General features: G+C 37.3%; 1 protein-coding gene across 1 annotated transcript; it reads left to right on the forward strand.

Moving 5' to 3' along the window:
* Nucleotides 1–1,569: 1,569 nt before the first annotated feature.
* LOC138397505 (transmembrane protease serine 11B-like) lies at nucleotides 1,570–2,902 on the forward strand. The gene is made up of 2 exons (XM_069491607.1): nucleotides 1,570–2,048; nucleotides 2,131–2,902. Exons 1-2 carry the CDS (start codon nucleotides 1,570–1,572, stop codon nucleotides 2,900–2,902), a joined length of 1,251 nt encoding a protein of 416 aa, XP_069347708.1.
* Nucleotides 2,903–20,918: the final 18,016 nt, after the last annotated feature.

Raw genomic sequence — 20,918 nt, forward strand, 5'->3', positions numbered from 1 at the left:
TAACAATGTGGAAACACTACAACACAGAAGATTGTGCCCACTCAGTGAGTTTGGGAATTTTAGGGGGAAAAAAAAGAGAGAAAGAATAAAAGTCACCATTTGTATAATTGGAGTTCGTGAAAAATGGAGGAATGGAGGGCTTGGCCTACCTATAAAGCAGAAGGGACCACAAACTAATCAGTTAAAGAATTTGCTGAAGATTGAAATGTAAATGCATTGCAAAGCTCTAAAATAATTAATAAAGACAGCTAAGGGAAAGTACAGCAAAAATATGTGTCCCTTAAGACTGAGACGGTATCTTTCTTCCCACCCCATATCTTGGCAGATAGTAGGTGATAAATATTTGGGATTGAATAATCAAATAAAGGTTTAAAATGAGAATATTTTAACTCTTTGAATGTAATCACAAAGAAATACAATATGTTAGTCTGTGTGTTTCAAGCAGGAGCAAGTTGCTTCACCTTTAATGAGCCTGAAATATAGTATCCTCTTTCAAATTTTTGCAATGCCTGTGAAGTGGGTGTGAAAATTTCATGTAAGTTTTATTATGTTGAACTTTATGAAATTACAATTATTCACTGCTTTGGACTTACAAAAATGGTAAATTCAAATGGCTCAACCTGATACTTTCTTTGGTCTAAGAGACATCATGTACATTCAAAAAACTGATTAGCACGCTCTTTGTAAACACTGAGTCACAAAGAGATAATCCTTGTACCAGAAGAGATGGAAGCAGAATATGCTATCAAGACCCTTCTTAAAACATGTTTTAAGCCAGATTTCTATAGAGGTCATTTCAGGACATAGGGTTTTTTTTTTGTTTGTTTGTTTGTTTTGTTTTGTTTTATAAATGAAACAGCATTGTTCTGGAGCTATTAGAAGAAAACAATTAGAAAAGATTCTTAACAACCTAATAGAAAAAAAGAAAAGCTAAATTTATGAACAGAATTCTCAGAAGAAGAAACCCAAATTCCCTCAGAACATGTGAAATGATGATCATTCTCATAAATAATTAAGGAAATGCAAATGTAAACCACAATTTAATAGAATTGTATTTGTATCAGAATCGTGGCAATATTAGTTACATTCAAATTGATTCCCTGTGAAAAGACATTTGTCAAAAACTTCTACTTGTTTGTAGCTAGGTTGTAGCCAGTTTCAGTTGAGGAAGAACGAGTCAGTGTAATGGAATTGTCAAATACAGAGTTGGGAGATTATCCCTGTTTACCGCAAAGCTATTTCTTGGGTGTACCTCTTAGGCAACTGATTCAAACTGGGCTATTATTTTTTTCTAAATAACCAAGTCAAGGACATTTGTCATTCTCTGGATGACTCTTATCTTGAAACCATAGAAATGTGACTGTCATGAACACTAGTCAGACAAGTTTCATCTTAATTTGTTCTTTACATCTTACCCAGCCTATAAAAAACAACCAGCCAACACTGGACATAGTACATAAGTCAAAAGCTATTCCAGAAGGTTCTTATTTCTGTCATCACTACCATCATCATCTTCATCGTCACCACCACCACCATTATCTCTGACACAGCCACAGCAATCAGAATATTATGCACAGGTACGGCACATCTTCTGGAAGACAATCTTGGCCACTGTGGAAGATGGTCCTTAGTTTTCTTGGAGTGGCAGCAATCTTGGGAGTAACTATTGGTCTCCTTGTTCATTTTCTGGCAGTTGGAAAGATTTACTATTATCAAGGTGATTTTCATATTTCTGGAGTCCTATACAATGAAAGTTGTACAAACGCCGCTTCACAAAACAGCACAGATCTAAGCAAAGATATTGAGACTAAGATGTCATATACATTTCAAAATTCTAGTATATATAAAGAATATGTCAACTCTGAGGTCATCAAACTTTTGCCTTATGCCAACGGTTCCAGTGTACAGTTACAGCTGACATTCAAGTTTCCTCCAGCAAAGAGAGATCACATGAGGACTAAAATCAAGGATCTCTTACATAAGATGTTGGAAGAGAACATGGCATCCTGGAATGCAGTTCCTGATTCCATTAAACTTACAGCGACTTGGTAATGGAAGCGGCAGTCCCATGGAATCATTGTCCGAAGAGTGCTAGGAATGAGGGTTCAACTGCAGAAATGCATAAATCAGCAAGGCTAATTACGAAATGCTTACCAACAACTGTTGTGGAAGACGACTGGTCAACAGTATCATAGCTGGCAACAAAATCGTAAATGGAAAAAATGCCCTGGCAGGGGCGTGGCCGTGGCAGGCCAGCATGCAGTGGAAAGGGAGGCACTACTGTGGGGCCTCGCTGGTCAGCAGCAGGTGGCTCCTGTCTGCAGCTCACTGCTTTGCTAAGAAAAATAATTCAGAAGATTGGACTGTCAACTTTGGAACTATATTAAATAAACCGTATATGACACGGAAAGTCCAAAACATTATTTTTCATGAAAATTATAGCAGTCTTGCTTATAACGATATCGCCCTTGTGCAGCTTGCTGAAGAAGTTTCTTTTACAAAGTACGTTCGTAGGATTTGTCTTCCTGAAGCCAAAATGGAGCTTTCAGAAAATGACAGTGTTGTAGTTACGGGATGGGGAACACTTTATATGAATGGTCCCCTTCCAGTGATACTCCAAGAAGCCTTTTTAAAGATTATTGACAACAAAAATTGCAACGCCCCGCATGCATTGTCTGGTGCGGTGAATGATGAAATGCTGTGTGCTGGATTTATGTCAGGAGAAGCTGATGCATGTCAGAATGATTCTGGTGGACCACTGGCTTATCCTGATTCCAGAAATATCTGGCACCTTGTTGGAATAGTAAGCTGGGGTGACGGATGCGGTAAAAAGAATAAGCCAGGTGTCTATACGCGAGTGACTTCTTACCGCGATTGGATTACTTCCAAGACTGGACTCTGAAAGCAAAGTAATTATAGGATAAAACGTAAAGACAATTGAGGGGTATTCTTATCTGTTGATTCAGGATCTTTTTCTTTTGATTGTTGGTAAACAAACTATTTTCTTATATACAAAAACATAAATGTCTTTATCCATATTTTATTTTACCTAAGACACTCTCCATTCATTTTTTTTTAACCAATATAGGAGATAGGAAAAAAAGAAATAAAAAAGGCCAACATATAATTTTTATTAATAGCCCAGTTATGGTTTATTTTACCATTATATTTAGAATTGACCTTAATTTGTTTTTCAGAATTGAAAGAAAATAAAACACACATTTTGTTAGTATAAGAACATATATGCATGATGATTTCACTATACTAGTCAGGGGGTGCTAGATGCCATTGAGTGAGCATGTGTGCTGTGTGCCAGTTGTACTCATAAGGACTGAATGAATAGAGCAACGAATCTGCATCAAATTTTGTGTTAATCTTGAACGTACCTCCACGCAAACTATTTGGATGATTCAGAAGGCTTTTGGCGATGATGCAATGAGCGCAGCACAAATAAAACCGTGGCACGAACGCTTCAAAGATGGTCGAGAATCTGTTGAAAGTGATCCACATTCTGGGAGGCTTGCAACAAGCAGAACACCTGAGAATGTTGAATGTATATGGGCTGCAATCAACAAAGGTCCCAGGGTGTCTACTTTGAAAGGGACTGAGGTATCATTGTCCTATATACAATGTTTCTTGTATTTTGTATCTTCTTCAATAAATGTCTCCATTTTTTATAAAAAAAAAAAAAAATAAAAAAAAAAAAAATAAATAGTGGCTATGGTGGCACAATTCTGTGAACACACTGAAAACCACTGAATTGTACACTTTAAAGTTGAATTTTATGGTATATCTATTGTAGCTCAATAAAGATTTTTTAAAAAAATAAAAGGGACTAGAGCTGCAGAGAATGGAAATACAAATTCACTATCCGGACTATTCTGCATCTCCAAGGAGGAAGAAGAGCACATTACTGCCAACCTCAGGCATCTGCCTGGTTGCTAGCCAACCTTCACAGTATCATCCCTGTGAAGATTGCATGTCGCAGCTCACACCCTTGCCAAGTCATGAGCGTAAAAACACATGTAGTATTAATAGCCTCTGGTATTTCCAGCACAATGCTTGAATTCTGGAAAGGGATCCCCTGAGCATTCCTAAATTGAACCACGGTAAGAACTGTCATCTTGAAAAATGCCATTTGAGTCTTTCTGGATAGGATCTTTTCTCAGACTCACTTATCCAGTCAAGCTTCTATGGCTGGTTCTAGCACACAGAATAAATATAGAGAGTTAAATACAAGCAGTGATACTTAAGTGTAGGGGCGGGGGTCATAAATTCCAGATGAAAAGCCAAAAAGCTCAGCAAAATGTGCACAAACACAGACACAATTTTACACACAACATCATGGCCCAAGGGTCTTTGATTCTCCGCCACAGACTCTGTATTAAGAATACTTAGTCTGTATTCTACAAAGCGGGCCCTCACTCTATTAGAGTATTTCAATGAAATTTTGTGTTGGAAACTAAATACTAGGACTTTAGGGAGACCCTAAAGAGGCCATCCTTCTCCTTCACTATCACAAATAGTGATCTTTAATTCCTGGACTAGAAGCTACAGCTTCTAATGGGACACAAACAGCACTGGACAATGAGGGAAATAATCCAGTAGACAGAAATTATAGTTACCTAGTTTCTATTGTCATTGCTCTCTCTTTTGTTTTTTTTTTTTAATTTTCTACTTATTATCATAGGTAATATTATTCTATTTCCAGTGCAATGGCTTCTTTGCCATTGCATTTCAAATTTGTTGAGATGCCCTATTTTTAATATTAGTAATAGCTATTTCCATCAATTATCAGTAGCAATTACAACCTACTGCAAAAGACTTTTGAAGAGACCAAAAACTCAGTCACTTCTGACAGCTTATAGGACTTGGCTCTGACCATTCTGAGAAAGTCTCAAGACATCGTTTTGCATATATTTTTAAAGCACCTGTTTTTTTTTAAAGGGATGAAATCAAAAATGGCAAGAATTTATTAAGCACCTATGATATGTTTGGCATTATGTTTAAATGCCATGGAGAAGTGCTGCCATCCAGCCCTACAGCTCTGCCCCTGTAGTCCTGCACTGCTGTCCAACCCTATGGGCCCACCCACAACCCTCCAGCACTGCTGCCAGAACCCATGGGAATGCCCACATGGCTCCCACTGGCTGCCCAGTAGAAACCACCCCTGTGGTACAGTGGTCTACCAGGGACTCGCTAGCCTTGAGCCACCATCACACCTGGACCCAGTTGGGGCAAATGCTATAGCCCTGATACCACAATCACTGCCTAGATAGAATTGCCCAGCTGCTACTGTCACTGCTGTGGGCAGTACAATCTCTCACAATGCCAGCCACCATGGAGAGGTCTTTGCCCAGTCCCCCACCCAAACTTCCAACAGTGGCCTGGGGAATAACTGGCAACATGAAAAAAACAAGCTAGTTCAACACCTCCAAGTGATCATAATGTATCTACAGCAATGGACCTCAACAAAAAGGAAATTGTTAAAATGTCAGAAATGGAATTCAGAATATGGATGGAAAATAAGATGAATGGAATTGAAAAGAAAGTTGAAAACCAATAAACAGAAGCCAAAAAAAAAAAAAATTTCAGGAAATCAGTGAAACAAATGAAAAATCACTAAAGAGCTAGATAACATAAGAAAGGATATAACAGAACTTTAAAAAAATGAAAGAGTCATTTAGACAATTTGAAAATACAGCAGAAAAATTCAACAAGCTAGACCAAGCAGAAGAAAGAGTTTCAGAGCTTGTAGACAATACCCTCAAACTAATTCAGTCAGTCAAAGAAGCAGAAAAAAAGAAGAAAGAAGAATGAACAATCACTCAGAGAACTATGGGACTATGAAGTGAACCAATACATGAATTATAGGTATCCCTGAGGGAGAAGAAGAAAAAGCAAAAGCATGGAAAACTTATTTGAGGGAATTATTGAAGAAAACTTCCCTGGTATCTCACCAGAGATTCTGATATCCAGATACAAGATGGTCTTAGAACACCAGAAAGATTCACAGCAAATAGGACATCTCCAAAAGACACAGACAACAACTTGGCCAAAGTCAAAATGAAGGAGAAAATTCTACAAGCTGCAAGATAAAAACAACAACTAACCTACAGAGGAAAATCCATCAGATTAACAGCATACTTCTCAGTGGAGACCTTATAAGCAAGAAGAGATTGGGGCCTCATTTTTAGTCTTCATAAATAGAACAATTATCAGCCAAGAATTTTGTATCCTACAAAACTAAGTTTCATAAATGATGAAGAAATAAAGACTTTTCCAGACAAGAAAATACTAAGAGAATTTATCACTGCTGGACCTGCCCTACAGGAAATACTCAGGACTGCATTATATATGGAACAGCACAAGAGATACCCACCAGTGTAAAAAACACCCAAGAGTTAAAGCTCACAGATCTTATAAAACAATAGCACAAGAGGAAAAACAAACAACAGGTATCATTCTACAGAACGGTATCCAACATATCAATACTAACACTGAACATGAACATTGTTAATGCCCCATTTAAAAGACACAGACTGGCTGAATGGATGAATAAACACACTGCAAGTATATGCTGTCTCCAAGAAACACATCTAACTCTCAAGAACTCACACAGACTCAAGGTAAAAGGATGGGAAAAAATATTCCATGCAAACAGAAACCAAAAGTGGGGAGGTAGCCATTCTCATATCAGGTAAAAATAGATTTTAAGTCAGAAATGGTAAAAAAAAAAAAAAGACAAAGATGGACATTATATAATCATAAAGGGAGTAATTCAATGAGAGGCATAACAATCCTAAATATAAATGTACCTAATACAAGAGCTCCCAGATTCATAAAGCAAATCCTACTAGATCTAAGCAAAGAAATAGACAGTAGCATCATAATTACCAGGGACTTCAACATCCCACTGATAGAGCTGGACAAATCACCAAAGCAGAAAATGAGTAAATAAGTAAAGAAACACTAGATTTAAGTGGGATCCTAGAACAAATGGACCTAACACAAATTTACAGAACATTCTACCCAAATACGATGGAATATACATTCTTCTCATCAGCACATGGGACATTCTCCATGGTTCATCATATATCTTAGGCCACAAAACAAGTCTCAGCAAATTCAAAGAAATCAAAATCATATAATTTATTTTCTCAGACCACAGTGGAATAAAACTAGAAATCAATTCCAAGAGAAGCACTCAAATCTACACAAAGTCACAGAAATTAAACAAACTACTGCTGAATGATCCTTCAGTCAATGAGGAAATTAAGATGGAACTCAAAATATTCCTCAAACTGAATGACAAAGGGGACACAGCTATCAAAATATATGGGACGGAGCAAAAGCAACTCTAAGGGAAAAGTTCATAGACTTAAATGAACTTATCAAAAAGACAGAAAGATCACAAATTAACAACCCAGTGTCACATCTCCAGGAACTAGAAAAAAAAGAGCAAATCAAATCGAAAGACAATAGAAGAAAAGATATAACAAAAGTTAGAGCAGAACTAAATGAAATGGAAACCAAAAAAAAACATACAAAGGGTCAATGAAACAAAAAGTTGGTTCTTTGAATAGACAAAAAAAATTGATAGACCACTAGCCAGATTAAGCAGAAATGTAAGAGAAACGACTCAAATAAGCTCAATCAGAAATGAAAAAGGAAACATTACAACTGATGCCATAGAAATACAAAATATCATCTGTGAAAACTATGAAAATCTCTATGCATACAAACTAGAAAATATAGAAGAAATGGATAAATTCCTGTAAACACACAACCTCCAGAGCCTAAATCAGGAAGAAATAGAAATCCTGAACAGAGCAGCAACAACCAGCAAGATTGAAATAGTAATAGAAAATTTCCCAACAGTAAAAAGCCCCAGACCAGATGGATTAACAGCCGAATTCTACCAGATCTACAAAGAAGAACTTGTACCTATTCTACTGAAACTGTTTTATAACACTGACAAGGAAAGAATCTCCCTAACTCTTTCTATGAAGTCAGTATCACCTTGATACCACAGCCAGGAAAGGATACAACAAAAAGAGAAAACTACAGACCAATATGCCTTGTGAACATAGATGCAAAAATCATCAAAAAAATGCACTGAAACACTATAATTCTGGAGGAAAAAAAGGACATGTCAACAAATCACCAGGAAGCATTTATTTTCTGGCATTCTGCGCAGCTCCATACTATACAATACGTACTTAGCAAAATTAAGAAATCATAGTCCTTGTACATAAGTTGCTTACAACCTGAGTTTGTGTTTCCCAAATGATGAGAAAGGTTGCTTTGTTTTTTTCCTGCTTGAAGTTCGACAGGAAGTGTCAAAGGAGAAATCTGTTCTCGCAAGATTCTCAACCAGAAACAGAAACATTTCCATTAAAAATATAGCAAATAGGACTGTTCTCCTGAGATTTCTAACCTAATTAGTCAGATGAAAACATCTTTCAGATATTCCTTTGCTCATGTGTTTGGAGATGATAAAAAAATCGTTGAACATATTTTCTCATTTACTATCTATGGAACACAGGCTGTGTCACTTGAAGTAAAAGGAGGCTGGCAAAAACAAATTTGCAGGTCAGGCAAGAAAGAGGGCAGGGCTGGAATGAAAATAAAAGAGCCCTGACCAATTCTCAGAGAGTCTCAGCCAATTTTCATTTAAGATATTCATGCCTAATAGTTTTTATTCCTAAACCAAGTTGCAATAAGACTAAGCAGGTAGTCATGAGAATAAATGAAGTTAGTTGAATCACATAGGATTTTATAAGGGTCTTTAATGTGATAACAACTCAATCTGGGGTCACAGTCAAGCAATGATATTTACATGAAGGAAAGTCACCTTGAATCGGGTACACATTTTGTTTATAGTTGCCAGCCCTGAACTGCCTTTCAAACCACCAAGCCCACTTTTGTATATTAGGCGTTATCTAGTCACATGCCACGGACAGTGATCTTGGAGTTTGTGTGCGTATGTATGTGTCTTATTTTTTATCACACCATATAACAGGCACATAGAAAAGTACACAAAATATACACGAACTTTTTGACGATTATTTAAACAAATTGCCCAATCCAGGCCAAGAAATAGAATATCGACAAACCCCAGGAATCCCCTATGCGTTCCTCTCTACTAGAGATAACCACTATCCTTATTTGTGTTAATCATTTTCTTGCTTTTCTTTGCAGTTACTACTGCTTACGTATGTATTCCTAAGCAACAGAGTGTGGTTTTGCCTGTTTTTGAATTTTGCAGGAATAGAATAATAATGTAGGCACTTTTATTGCGCTGTGATTCCTTTGTTTAACCTTACAGTTGTGACAATTTCCAATTATGCTGCCTGAGGGTTCATTTATATTGCTGTTTAGTATTCCAATTTATTTTTTCATTATACATTAATCAAGGGCCTATGTGCAAGCACTTCTGTAGGATATATTCCTGGAATTGCTGGGTCTTGTGCTATGTATACCTCCAGCTTTCCTCAATAACGCCAAGCTTCCTTTTGATGGGATTTTTACATCCTAATTTTAGCCAATCTGGTCAGTGTGTCATTGTCATTTCAATTTTCATTTTTCTAATTGCTAATGAGGTTGGGCACCTTTCCCTATATCTACTGGCCTCTATCATTTCTTGATTTAGTAATCAACATCTCCCTAATTGGGCTTCTTTATATGCCATGCTCATATATAGCAAGTAGCCTGACCATTTTCCAGTCAATTTGTGATGATTTCACTGTTGTGATTATAAAGCTATCATATCAACTGTGCTTCAATTCCTATCAGTCATTGAAACGGTCTGCAGAGGATGGAATGGTTTTTTGTTGAATCTACCGCTTGATGTTATAAAGAAACTTGTTTAAATCCCAGCCTATATCTGGTCCTTAAGCTAATCATGATGAAGTTGCACTAGGATAAAAGATGGACCCTGAATTCTTTCTGGCACAAAAAGAAGCCTGTTAGTACAGAAATTGAGGACCTAAGATTCGTCAATGCAGGGCATTATGATAGTAGCTTATTGAATTGGTTTCTATTTTCTGAGTGGAATTGCAGACTTTGATATTTAGGGTAACAGTAGGATTCTCTCTTCTTCTGACTGAAAGAGCCCTAGAATTTCAGAGTAAGAAAGATGTAATATGCTATTGTGTTTCTTATAGAGGCATTCATTAACTATTTACCTCACGTGCCCCAATTGGTCAAGGGAAAGCCACACTCTCACTGATAAAGAACATTTTCTGAAAGAGCCTCTATTTTGCAGAAATGTGGCCTGCTCTACATATCCTTGGGTATTCAGAGCAGAGAGTCTCCCCAGCCTTGGCTTGAATCTTTCCATCCTCTTAGATCATTTTTTTTGTTGTCCGAAACTACCTGTTTTCATTGTCTTTCTGTTACAAATCAAAAAAGAAAATCTTTCAACAAGTGCTGGGAAATATTTTTATAAAGCACACTTAGACTACTAATTTTGGTGGATATAAATGTAAATAAAACTTTGTTTTTATTTTTTCTCAAATTCCATGAATATACATACATCTTCTAATATTTTCTCTATTATGAAAAAATGTATTTCCAAGACCTATCCACAAAATAAATATATTTCTATTTAAATGCATAACTACAGAGAATATACATAAATATAAAACTCTTTAGAATGCATAATTGTACAAACAGCAAACAAACCATTCAAAGGCATTCATCTTCCTGGGACTTTTTGTTTATTTTGCTTGTGGTCACTGTTCTTTTCAGAGTGAATATCAGACTTACAAAGCACTAAATTCGGTATATACAGGAAATATAACTTGTGTGAAATGTGATGTAAAAACAGCTAACCAATTGTCACTCTGATGAAAATAAAAGCAATTGTTTAGCTGAATTGAATATTTGGTCATCACAGTTGCTTCATCTGGACATTGCCTTAATCTCTACAAGAAGCATGGTAGGGAGGTACAATTGCCTCAAGAATGTTAACATGTTTACACTTTATCAGAGGTGTTTGTATGAGGAAAATTTTCCTGAATGGGTAACTATTTCTACATTTCCACCAAATATTTCTGACAAGGAAAATTTTTCTCAATTTTATATCAGAATATATTGTGATATTCTCTTTCTGATGAAGTCTACTTCACATTTCTAGGAGACATTATATTCAATATAATATCCCTAGTATGCAGTATGGTGTTAAGTCCTTACTAAACACTCAAATGCTTGTTGAATGAATAAATGATACTTTTTTGTGGCCTGCAACTTACTTCATTTTGAAGGTTTAATTTAAAGAGTAGGGTATAGCCATAGCTTTCCAATAAAAATAAAGGCATATAAAATTTCTAGTTTGGTCAGGTTAAAACTTTGCAGCCAAAATAAGTCTAAAAGCAGAGTAAGAGAATCCTTTATACTCACTCAATAATCCAATTTCAACTTTCAAGTCTTATTTAAGAAATGCATTTCATTTAAGGCTGTAGCTTCCATGGCTAATGACTCCTCTAATGGATTTGGGCAAAATAAATTGAAAACCTTCTGGAAAGGATTAGCCATTCTAGATGTCATTAAGAACACTCATAATTCATAAGAGGAGATAAAAATATCAACATTAACAGGAGTATGGAAGAAGTTGATATCAACTCTCATGGATGACTTTGAGGGTTCAAGACTTCACAGTGGAGGAAGTAACTGCAGATGTGGTGGAAATAGAAAGAGAACTAGAATTATAAATGGAAACTGAAGATGTGACTGAGTTGCTGCAATCTCGTTATAAAACTTAAATGAAGAGTTGCCTCTTACGGATGAACAAAAAAAGCGGTTTCTTGATATGAAATCTACTCCTGGTGAAGATGCTGTGCACTTTGTTGAAATGACAATGAAGGATTTAGAATATTACATAAATTTATTTGATAAAGCAGCAGCAGCGTTTGAGAGGATTGATTGCAATTTTGGAAGAAGTTCTACTGTGAGTACAATGCCATTACACAGCATCGTGTGCTATAGAGAAAACTTTCATGAAAGGAAGAGTGGATGATGTGACAAACTTAATTGTTGTCTTATCTTAAGAAATTGTCACAGCCACTTTAACCTTTAGCAACCACCACTCTGATCAGTCAGAGACATCCATATCAAAACAAGGTCCTCACCAGCAAAAAGATTATTATTCACTGAAGGCTCAGATGATCATTAGCATTTTTTAGCAATAAAGTATTTTCTAATTAAGTATTTTCCCCATATGCTTTTGTTAGACATAATGCTATTGCATACTTTAGGCTATAGTATAGTGTAAATGAAACCTTTATATGCACTGAGAAACCTAAAAATCCATGTGACTCGTGATATTTGCTTTGTGGCAGTGGTCTAGAATAGAATTCACAATACTTCTAAGGTATGCCTGTAGTTCATGGCCCTTGGAAATGGGACAGGAAGGCCACTACTCAGCTCTAGCCTCTTGGGGCCACACAGAAGTTGCAGGTTGAATTATACCAAATCTCTTCATTTTCCAAGAGAAGTCAGAAATTTTTATTTTTGCTTTAGTGTTGATGATAAATTTAAAAATTTGTAAACATTCTGTAGAGGCAAACAAAACACATGTGATAGTCAGACATGACCTGTGTATTCTTGGTTTGGATCTCAACTAAACATTTACTCTAAAATAATTGTGTGTGTGTGTGTGTGTGTGTGTGTGTGTATGTGTGTATTGGTGGGTGAGGGAAGGATAAACAAATCAATCACATATGTTATATAGAGTAGAGAAAAAGTAGAAAAGAGAAGAATGTTAAAATTAGTTCTACTAAAATTTGAATTCACATGCTTTCTTGCTTCTTTTCATTCTCTGGTTATAAATTAATTGAGGTCATTTGGAATTCTTACAGTAACTTCACCTCTTTATGAAATCTATCATGGGGAATTTTATAAACTTATTATATGATAACTAAAGGTCATCTTGGTGGGCTCAAATTTCTCAAAACCACCAGAAGAACACTTCAAAAATTACTTTCATATATTTAGATTCTGATGTCAAGCTTAATTGCTTACTTGGTAAAAGGGGTCCTTTTCTGAACTCAAGTAAAGTGTTATAGATCAAACTGATTCCATGTGGCCAACCCAGGGAGTTTGCTAATTTTCTGTCTCCCAGCATGCACTGCCTTGTGTAGTAGCTATCAAAATCTCATCTTCATCAGTGTTACAAACCCAACACTCTTTTTTAAATACCCTTAATTAATTTCTGATCGAAAGGGAGCATGTTTACAATTATTCTTTATTCAAAATTCTTCTATATTTAAGTGAACCCTGGTACTCAATTTAACCTTTCTAAACTTCACTTGGTCCAATAGCTACCCAAATTTGACAACTGAAAGAAAAGCTCTAACAAGACTGGCTATTTCTAGTCACTGGTCAACTGTTTAAAAAAATTCAAAGTATTTTGAATTGATGACTTGTAATGAGATTTAATAACTAGGATTCCTCACAACCCACAGAGAATAAAAAGTTTCTTTTCTTAATAATGACACCATGTCTGGATCATGGTGAAATAGGAAGAGTTTCAGTAACTCAGTTTTGTAAAGTGTGAAAAAAAAGACTAGTGCGCACCAGGAAACTAAGTAAGACTCACAGACTTCCCTATTTCAAAGAAGCAAAAACACTGAGAAATGGAAGTTAAGGCCCATATCCTTTAGAGAAGACTTCAACTCTCTAATCTTCCAAGTCAATATTAGCTTTTTGATATTCATGAAATAACCTATTAAATTCCAGTATAACAAAGTCTCAGTTATATACCCTGATGGAGAGATGCAGGTGACATGGCCAAACCATCAATAGAATATTTAAAAAGGATGTGTTTGGCTTTGGCAGGAATATCTATATATCTGCTTTCCTAATCAAGTTTGGACTTGTTTAAGTCAAAATTAGTTCCTTTTTCCTGGGCCACTGAGAGCAGGAAGAGATGGCTTAGAACATCCCTCTGGCCAAAGTGATTACAGCTTCACCAAGGGCAAGCAGCAAGATAGAATCCTACGCTCAGGTATTCTGAAGTTCAATTTAACACGTCTTCTGTTTCAGAGAAATCCAGCATTCATGACTAAGAGAACCCAACCTCAAAACAGTAGCATCACCTTCCCATACTCCCACTAAGTGAAAATAAACTGGAGGATGGCCAAGCCCCAAAACAGTGAGCTGCTAATCATCATGGTTCTCAGACCTCTTTTGGAGGAAAGGAGATTTAATCCACTGCCTGTGTGTGCCTTTTCGGGAAATTGCTCATCTGTCTAATTACGCTCTTCTTTCTTCACAGGTCTGCGGATACATTCAGCAGACAAGTGGCTTCCAGAAAACCTTCTTGCCCTTTCTGTTGGTCATAGGAAATTTCTGATATGGTCATTGGAAATCTCCATTTTAAAGAGATTCCATTACTTTGTATTAATCACTGGCTACACTTCATTGACAGTTAGAGGGTGTCATTTCCTATTGGGAAGCACTTTTGAAAAAGCATAAATTAAAGGGCTCTGAGAGACTGGACAGGTGGGTTTATGACCTTGTCACTAGCATAAAGCATCTAACTGCTCACAGACTCCAGCTATACATGAACTCAGGCAAGCACAGTCCAGCTTGTTTGTTTTTCCAGTGGAATAGCCATTGTACTTTGGCCTCTGCCCCTTTCATAACACACCACAGGGAACCTGCCCTCTGTCCTGGTTTCCACCAATTAACCTTGCTTTATTTCCTGTCCTTGCAAAGTTAGTACAACCCGCTTCACTTCTACCACAATCATTCACGATTTCCTTCCTTCTAAGCCAGGTTCTTCATTTCTACCTCAGCTAAAGAAAAGTGTAACAGACATTTATGGAGTCCTATGTCAGATCCTGGAGTTTTGTCTTTAAGGATCCTGGCTTGCAATCCAGTGGAAAGAAAAATACAGAATTAACCAAAAACTCCACATTCAACTGTAATAGGAGTGAAAAAAAATTCTTGATTAACAGTGTGTTAGGCCAGGCGCGGTGGCTCACGCCTGTAATCCTAGCACTCTGGGAGGCCGAGGCGGGTGGATCGCTCAAGGTCAGGAGTTCGAGACCAGCCTGAGCAATGAGCGAGACCTCATCTCTACTAAAAATAGAAAGAAATTATCTGGCCAACTAAAATATATATAGAAAAAAAAAATTAGCCGGGCATGGTGGCGCATGCCTGTAGTCCCAGCTACTCGGGAGGCTGAGGCAGTAGGATTGCTTAAGCCCAGGCGTTTGAGGTTGCTGTGAGCTAGGCTGACGCCATGGCACTCACTCTAGCCTGGGCAACAAAGCGACACTCTGTCTCAAAAAAAAAAAAAAAAAAAACAGTGTGTTAAAGAAGCAAACAAAAAGAAACAAGTGTCATTCTTCTATGAAAAAAGTTATTCCAGCCTGAGCAAGAGCGAGACCCCATCTCTACTAAAAATAGAAAGAAATGATATGGACAGCTAAAAATATATATAGAAAAAATATTAGCCGGGCATGGTGGTGCATGCCTGTAGTCCCAGCTACTCGGGAGGCTGAGACAGGAGGATCACTTGAGCTCAGGAGTTTGAGGTTGCTGTGAGCTAGGCTGATGCCACGGCACTCACTCTAGCCTGGGCAACAGAGTGAGACTCTGTCTCAAAAAAAAAAAAAAAAAAAAGTTATTAATTATTACTTTGAAATACTTTTATACTTTGTGAATAATGCTGGTCAAATATGTGGCCATACATATATCAGTAGGAAAGGTGGGGATTAGCAAGCAAGTTCATCCTCTGCCACTGACCTATTATTAATATACCTAAAATACTTACAGGAAGGAAAAGTGATTCTTATTTGTTAAGTTATATTCACATAGAATATAATTATAAATGAGATTAAAAGAAACAAAGGTGATAGTATATTGAAGCTAAATAAATACCCTCCTTTTCCAAAAGCATAATATAACAATAATAGAACAGGCTTGGAACCCAAACATTTGGGTTTTAGCATCCTCTTGGCCCACCTTGAATCAAAATTATACAACCTTTTAGATCTCCTAAAAGAAACTGCAGCAGAGATAATTATGAGCCTTTAAGATCTCTGGATTCAAGATGTAACTTTCCAGTGGTTGGCCCAGTGCAGTGGCTTATGTCTGTAATCCTTGCACTTTGGGAGGCCGAGGTGGGAGGATCGCTTGAGGCCTAGGAATTCAAGACTAGCAGTGTTGGAATGCTCTCAGCTCTACTCATGCACACCAAAATGGCTGGACGAGTATTTAGTTGATCTATGTGCAGCCCAAGTCCTATAGGCTCCTGACATCTGCTACATTTATAGGTTGAGAACAGATCCAGGCAAGGTCACTTCCATGTATTTCAACAATATTTGCATCCAGGAAGTTCTTATTATGTGAACATTCATTATGATCACCTCACAATTTCATGGTGGCTTAGGGAAGCCAAAGGTGCCATAATACAAAAATAGTCACAAAGGGGCTGACTAATCTCTTGTAATACTAGTCACCGTTTATCCCCCTCCACTTAACACCAGCTTATATCTCGCCCATCACATCATTATCGACCCTGACCAGTGGTGTGGATGTTGTAGTCATAGATCAAACAATCCAAAGGCAAAGCAATAGATTGCCAAGCAAAATAGCAAACATTGCAAAAGTTGTAAGATTTCATAAGGTTGATGAAAATGATGTTGAAAAATTTCTTGGATCTCTTTCTCACTCACACACTCTAGAGCACGCGCGCACACACACACACACACACACACACGCCAAATGAGTAACTGACGGAAGTGGAATTATTAAAAATTTAATGAATAGAAAATCATTTGAGGATGCTAATATGATGAGAATGGCAAAAAAAGAAAAATTTGAATTAGAAAAGGATTTTTAAAAAAGCCCTTAAGAAAATGGACAAAGTCCTTACTTTAATGCAAAAATCACCCTTATTGTGGTAACGCTGTAAAAGTCATACATATATTAAGTGAAGACTTCAATATTGCTATCATATAATTTTATTAGCAAAATTAGGCCCAAAAAGGAATGATCAGCATTTGGTTCACCTGTATTTGTTTTCTTAGAGTGCTAGATATAATTTAACCTAAATTTATTTAAATGTAAGAATAAACAACTTATCACCATGAAATTTAGTTTCTCTTTGAAGATAAAGACCCAATCACAGTTCTTTTAATTGCTTTCTAAACATTGAAAGTGGATTCATTTTTAGGAGCTTTTAAAATTGGAAGAGAGATATGTATGTGTGTATGTGTGTGTATATATATATATATTTTTTCCCTTGGATAACGAGGAACCATTCACTATTCAGTCATGGTCCTTGCCCCCAAAGGAGCTTCTAAAATCCTGCCAAGCTGCATCACCTATCAAACAAGTCATAGGTGACCTCCATAACATCAACCAGTGCAGAGGGATTCTTTTGAATCCCGTACACACATATCCATGGTCAGTTAACTTAGCGCTGATGGGTGAGTTTTGCTTTTTATTTTAAACTGGGCATTTCCTTGATTAAAAGGAAGGGCTTAGCACACTAAATTCATTTTCCCAGGTCTAACAAAAGAGGATCTAATCAAAGAAAAAAAAGTCTCTAACGTGCTGAATGCTACGTTATGTACCTCAGGTGGCTAAGGATGCTTAGTTGAAGAGGTCAACTGCAATGCCATGGGGCACCTGTAAGCATGAAAGGATCCTGCCCCAAATCAGTCTTATATACAAAGAAAACACAGCCTCCTCCACCCCAAATGTTCCAGTCCTACAACCATGACAAATTTGCTGGAGCTCTATTAGGAAAAAGAACTACGCTCTCTCTACTGTAAGCTACGAAGCCCTCAATGGGGAACAATTTTATCTCACCCCTTTCCTCCTGAGGAGGTTGCCTGCTATGATATCAAGAGCCCAGATGTTTTGTAGTCAGACAGGCCGAGCTTCAAATCCCACCTTTGTATTTATAAGCTATGTGGTTCGGACATGTTTCCTACCCTTTCGAAGGCTCAGTTTCAATCTCTGTGATATAGAAATAACAAAGAGCTGCCTCGTGGAGTTGCCAAGGGACTAAAAATGAAGCAATGACTCAAGAATGCCCAATAATGTGCTTCGTAGTAGACACTTTAAAAAAAATGTTAGTTCCCATCACTTCTCCCGTGCCAAGAAAGACTATGGGGAAGCACAACCCCTCTGGCACCTGGTGGGAAAGGAGGAACTGAAAGGGGAAAAGGGAGTGTAAGAGGAAACAGAGAGGGTGACACAGACTAACTTCACCAGCACCGCCCCCACGCTCCCATTTCACACAGGGCTGGTCCTAATCTCACAGGGAAACGAGGGATAAGATATTTGTGTGTCAGACAGAAAGTACAAATTCAGTGTGTCTAACACAAAAACTTGGCAAAGCTGCCCAGAAGCAGATAATAAATATAATCACCCTGATCTAATTCAGACAGAAACCTCAGGGTCACTTCCAGCTGAGCAGTTCTCCTATCATGGGAAGGAAGCCTGCTCTGGCCTACATGGGACAGTCACTAATGGTTTTCTAAATTCGTGTCAAATGTGATCGTCTCAGGAAGGAGTTACATTTCTTTTAAGGTGGTTTATGAAAGGAGTCCTCTGAAAAACAGAAATTCAACCAAAAACCAGGTCAATGTTCATGTTGGTCTTCATTTTCAAGGCCTGAACACTTTTATCTAGAATCATTCAACAAATATTTATTAAGGCTAAAAATACTTGCTGTGTCAGACCCTGTGGGTAATAAAGAGGTGGAGGGGGTGGATTCCCCTCACAAGAAACTTGCCACCAGCCAACATGCACACAACTACCTGTATGAAATAAATAATTGACCAATGAGACAAAACAAAAAAATCTATACATAAGTGATAGTGTACAAGCATGCATCCTACCTCAGAGAGTTCTCATGAGGCTCAAATACAGTAATAGCACCAATGTATGTGTTTAACAAATTAATTCTCCCTTCCTCCTAGGAAAAAACTAGGGAAGGCTAATGTCAAAGCCAAGGCCGCAGGGAGTCACAAGGAGGAGGTTATCAACTGCAAATGCTGCAGAGAGATTTTGACAAAAAGGAAGTCACTACTAACCTTTTAGAGAACTGTTCCTGGAGTGTGATAAAGATCAAAGCCAGCTGATTGCAAAGAGTTAGCAAAGGAAGGCATATCTATCAAGTGTAGCCAATAGGTCTAAACTATACACTTGAGAGGCTTGGGAGGCAGGTGGAAGGGAGAAAACCCATCAGCTTTAGTGAAAGTCATTCCGCTTAATTTTTAAGACACATGGCTCTGTTTAAATAGCAACTTTTTCTACTAAGGGGGAGAGAATTACAATATTCTAGAACCTACCACAGCTCTAACTTGAAGCCATCAAGGCAAATACATGGCCTTGTGCCTCCAAGGAATTAACAAATAGGTAGAATCATTTGTTTTTGTTTCTAATCAAACAATTTTAAAAAACAAAACAACAACCAACCAAACAAACAAAAACTTTCCTGGGATTTGTTTTTTAAATAGACGTTTATTTCATCAAAATTCTATAAAGCAAAATAAAGCCTGATTAGTTTTATCTGCAAGAAAGAGTTAAAGGACTTGTGCCCAGGATCCTGCTAATCCCTGTTAAAATTATTAAGAGTTAGCTTATACTTCAAGTCAATAAACAATGACTTATTATATTGGCTTATTACATCCGTCATATTGCCGAGTAAATGTTACAGGAAATATAAAGATGTTCATGACAGCAAGCCTTTGCTCTCAGGAGATTCTTAACTCAAGAGAGAAGACAGAAAATGTATAAATAACTTGTATATAAAGGCCACTGTGACCAATTTAATAAAGGGTTGAAGAGATTCATTAAGAGAAAAAAAGAGAAAAAGCTAATTCTGGACTACAGGAGCTTAGACCTTTTTGGAGGGAGGAAAATGGATTTAAGCCGGGCTTTGAAGATAGCGCAAGTATCCCCAAGGCAATCATGGCAGGGTTGAAGAGGGGGTGGAGGGAGGTGCATGCAGTTCCTTTTGATTCCAGGCAGGAGGAACTAATGAGTAAAACCAAAGGCAAAGAGGACAGCCATAAACAAGAGACCACAACAGCCTAGAAAGAGAGTCCAAACATCCACTGTACCAAAATGAACTTCAAAACCCAAGCCCTCTAGATGGAAGATCTGTGCCTCTGGGCCTTTCTGTCTAATTCTTTATTGTGTTATTACTCATGCCACTGTTTCCTAACTTCAATATTTCAGCTCTAGGGCCTATTTTTTTTTTTTCCCATTGTACTCATACTGCAAAAAGAGGAAATAACTCATCCAGTGGTGGGGATTTCTTAGTAGGGTTTTGAAGAGAGTTGCTGGGGGTGGCTGACTCTGCCGAAATGTTTCCTTTTTCTCTTGCTGTTTGTCAGATATTGCTGTTGAGCAACCTAGTGAGAGTCATCAACATGCAATCTCATCTGATTTATCTTCCTTTACTCACTCAGACTCAGCCCTTTGCCTCTTTTTTTGGGAGGGGGGCACTCATTCAGAGTTTCACAACCTCTTACCTTTAATTGCTGAATAAATGTAAAAAACGTGTGTGTATCTGGCATCAGACATTATAATATCCAAGAAAAAGTGCTCACAGTCAGAGATGTCTGTGCCCTACCTTGTACTTCTCAATATTTTGCTTGGCCATTATTTCATTTAAAAATTTCATTTCCGTTTTTCTCACAGCTTCCACATTCAAAACAATAAATTCTCAAAGTTGTCTTTTCTTCCAAGTCTCTCCTCTTCTGAAATGTGGATGATCAAAATAAACATTCTCATGAGCTCTACCAAGTTCAGAGTGTCAGTCTGTTCCAGAGAACCATTAAAATATTCCATACCAATAAACCACTGATGCAAGAACGGGAGATGGAATATTTGGGTCTAATAGGATCCTAAAACTGACTTTCCATCCCACAGAGAGAGGA

This window comes from Eulemur rufifrons, chromosome 16, assembly GCF_041146395.1.
Source record: "Eulemur rufifrons isolate Redbay chromosome 16, OSU_ERuf_1, whole genome shotgun sequence".
In the NCBI taxonomy this organism is placed as follows: domain Eukaryota; kingdom Metazoa; phylum Chordata; class Mammalia; order Primates; family Lemuridae; genus Eulemur; species Eulemur rufifrons.

Excerpts from the sequence above, each read along its gene's own strand:
- LOC138397505 (XM_069491607.1), top strand. The coding sequence starts at position 1,570 with ATGCACAGGTACGGCACATCTTCTGGAAGACAATCTTGGCCACTGTGG. Across the intron at positions 2,049-2,130 it reads ATTAAACTTACAGCGACTTG|CAAGGCTAATTACGAAATGC; the intron begins GTAATGGAAGCG and ends TGCATAAATCAG.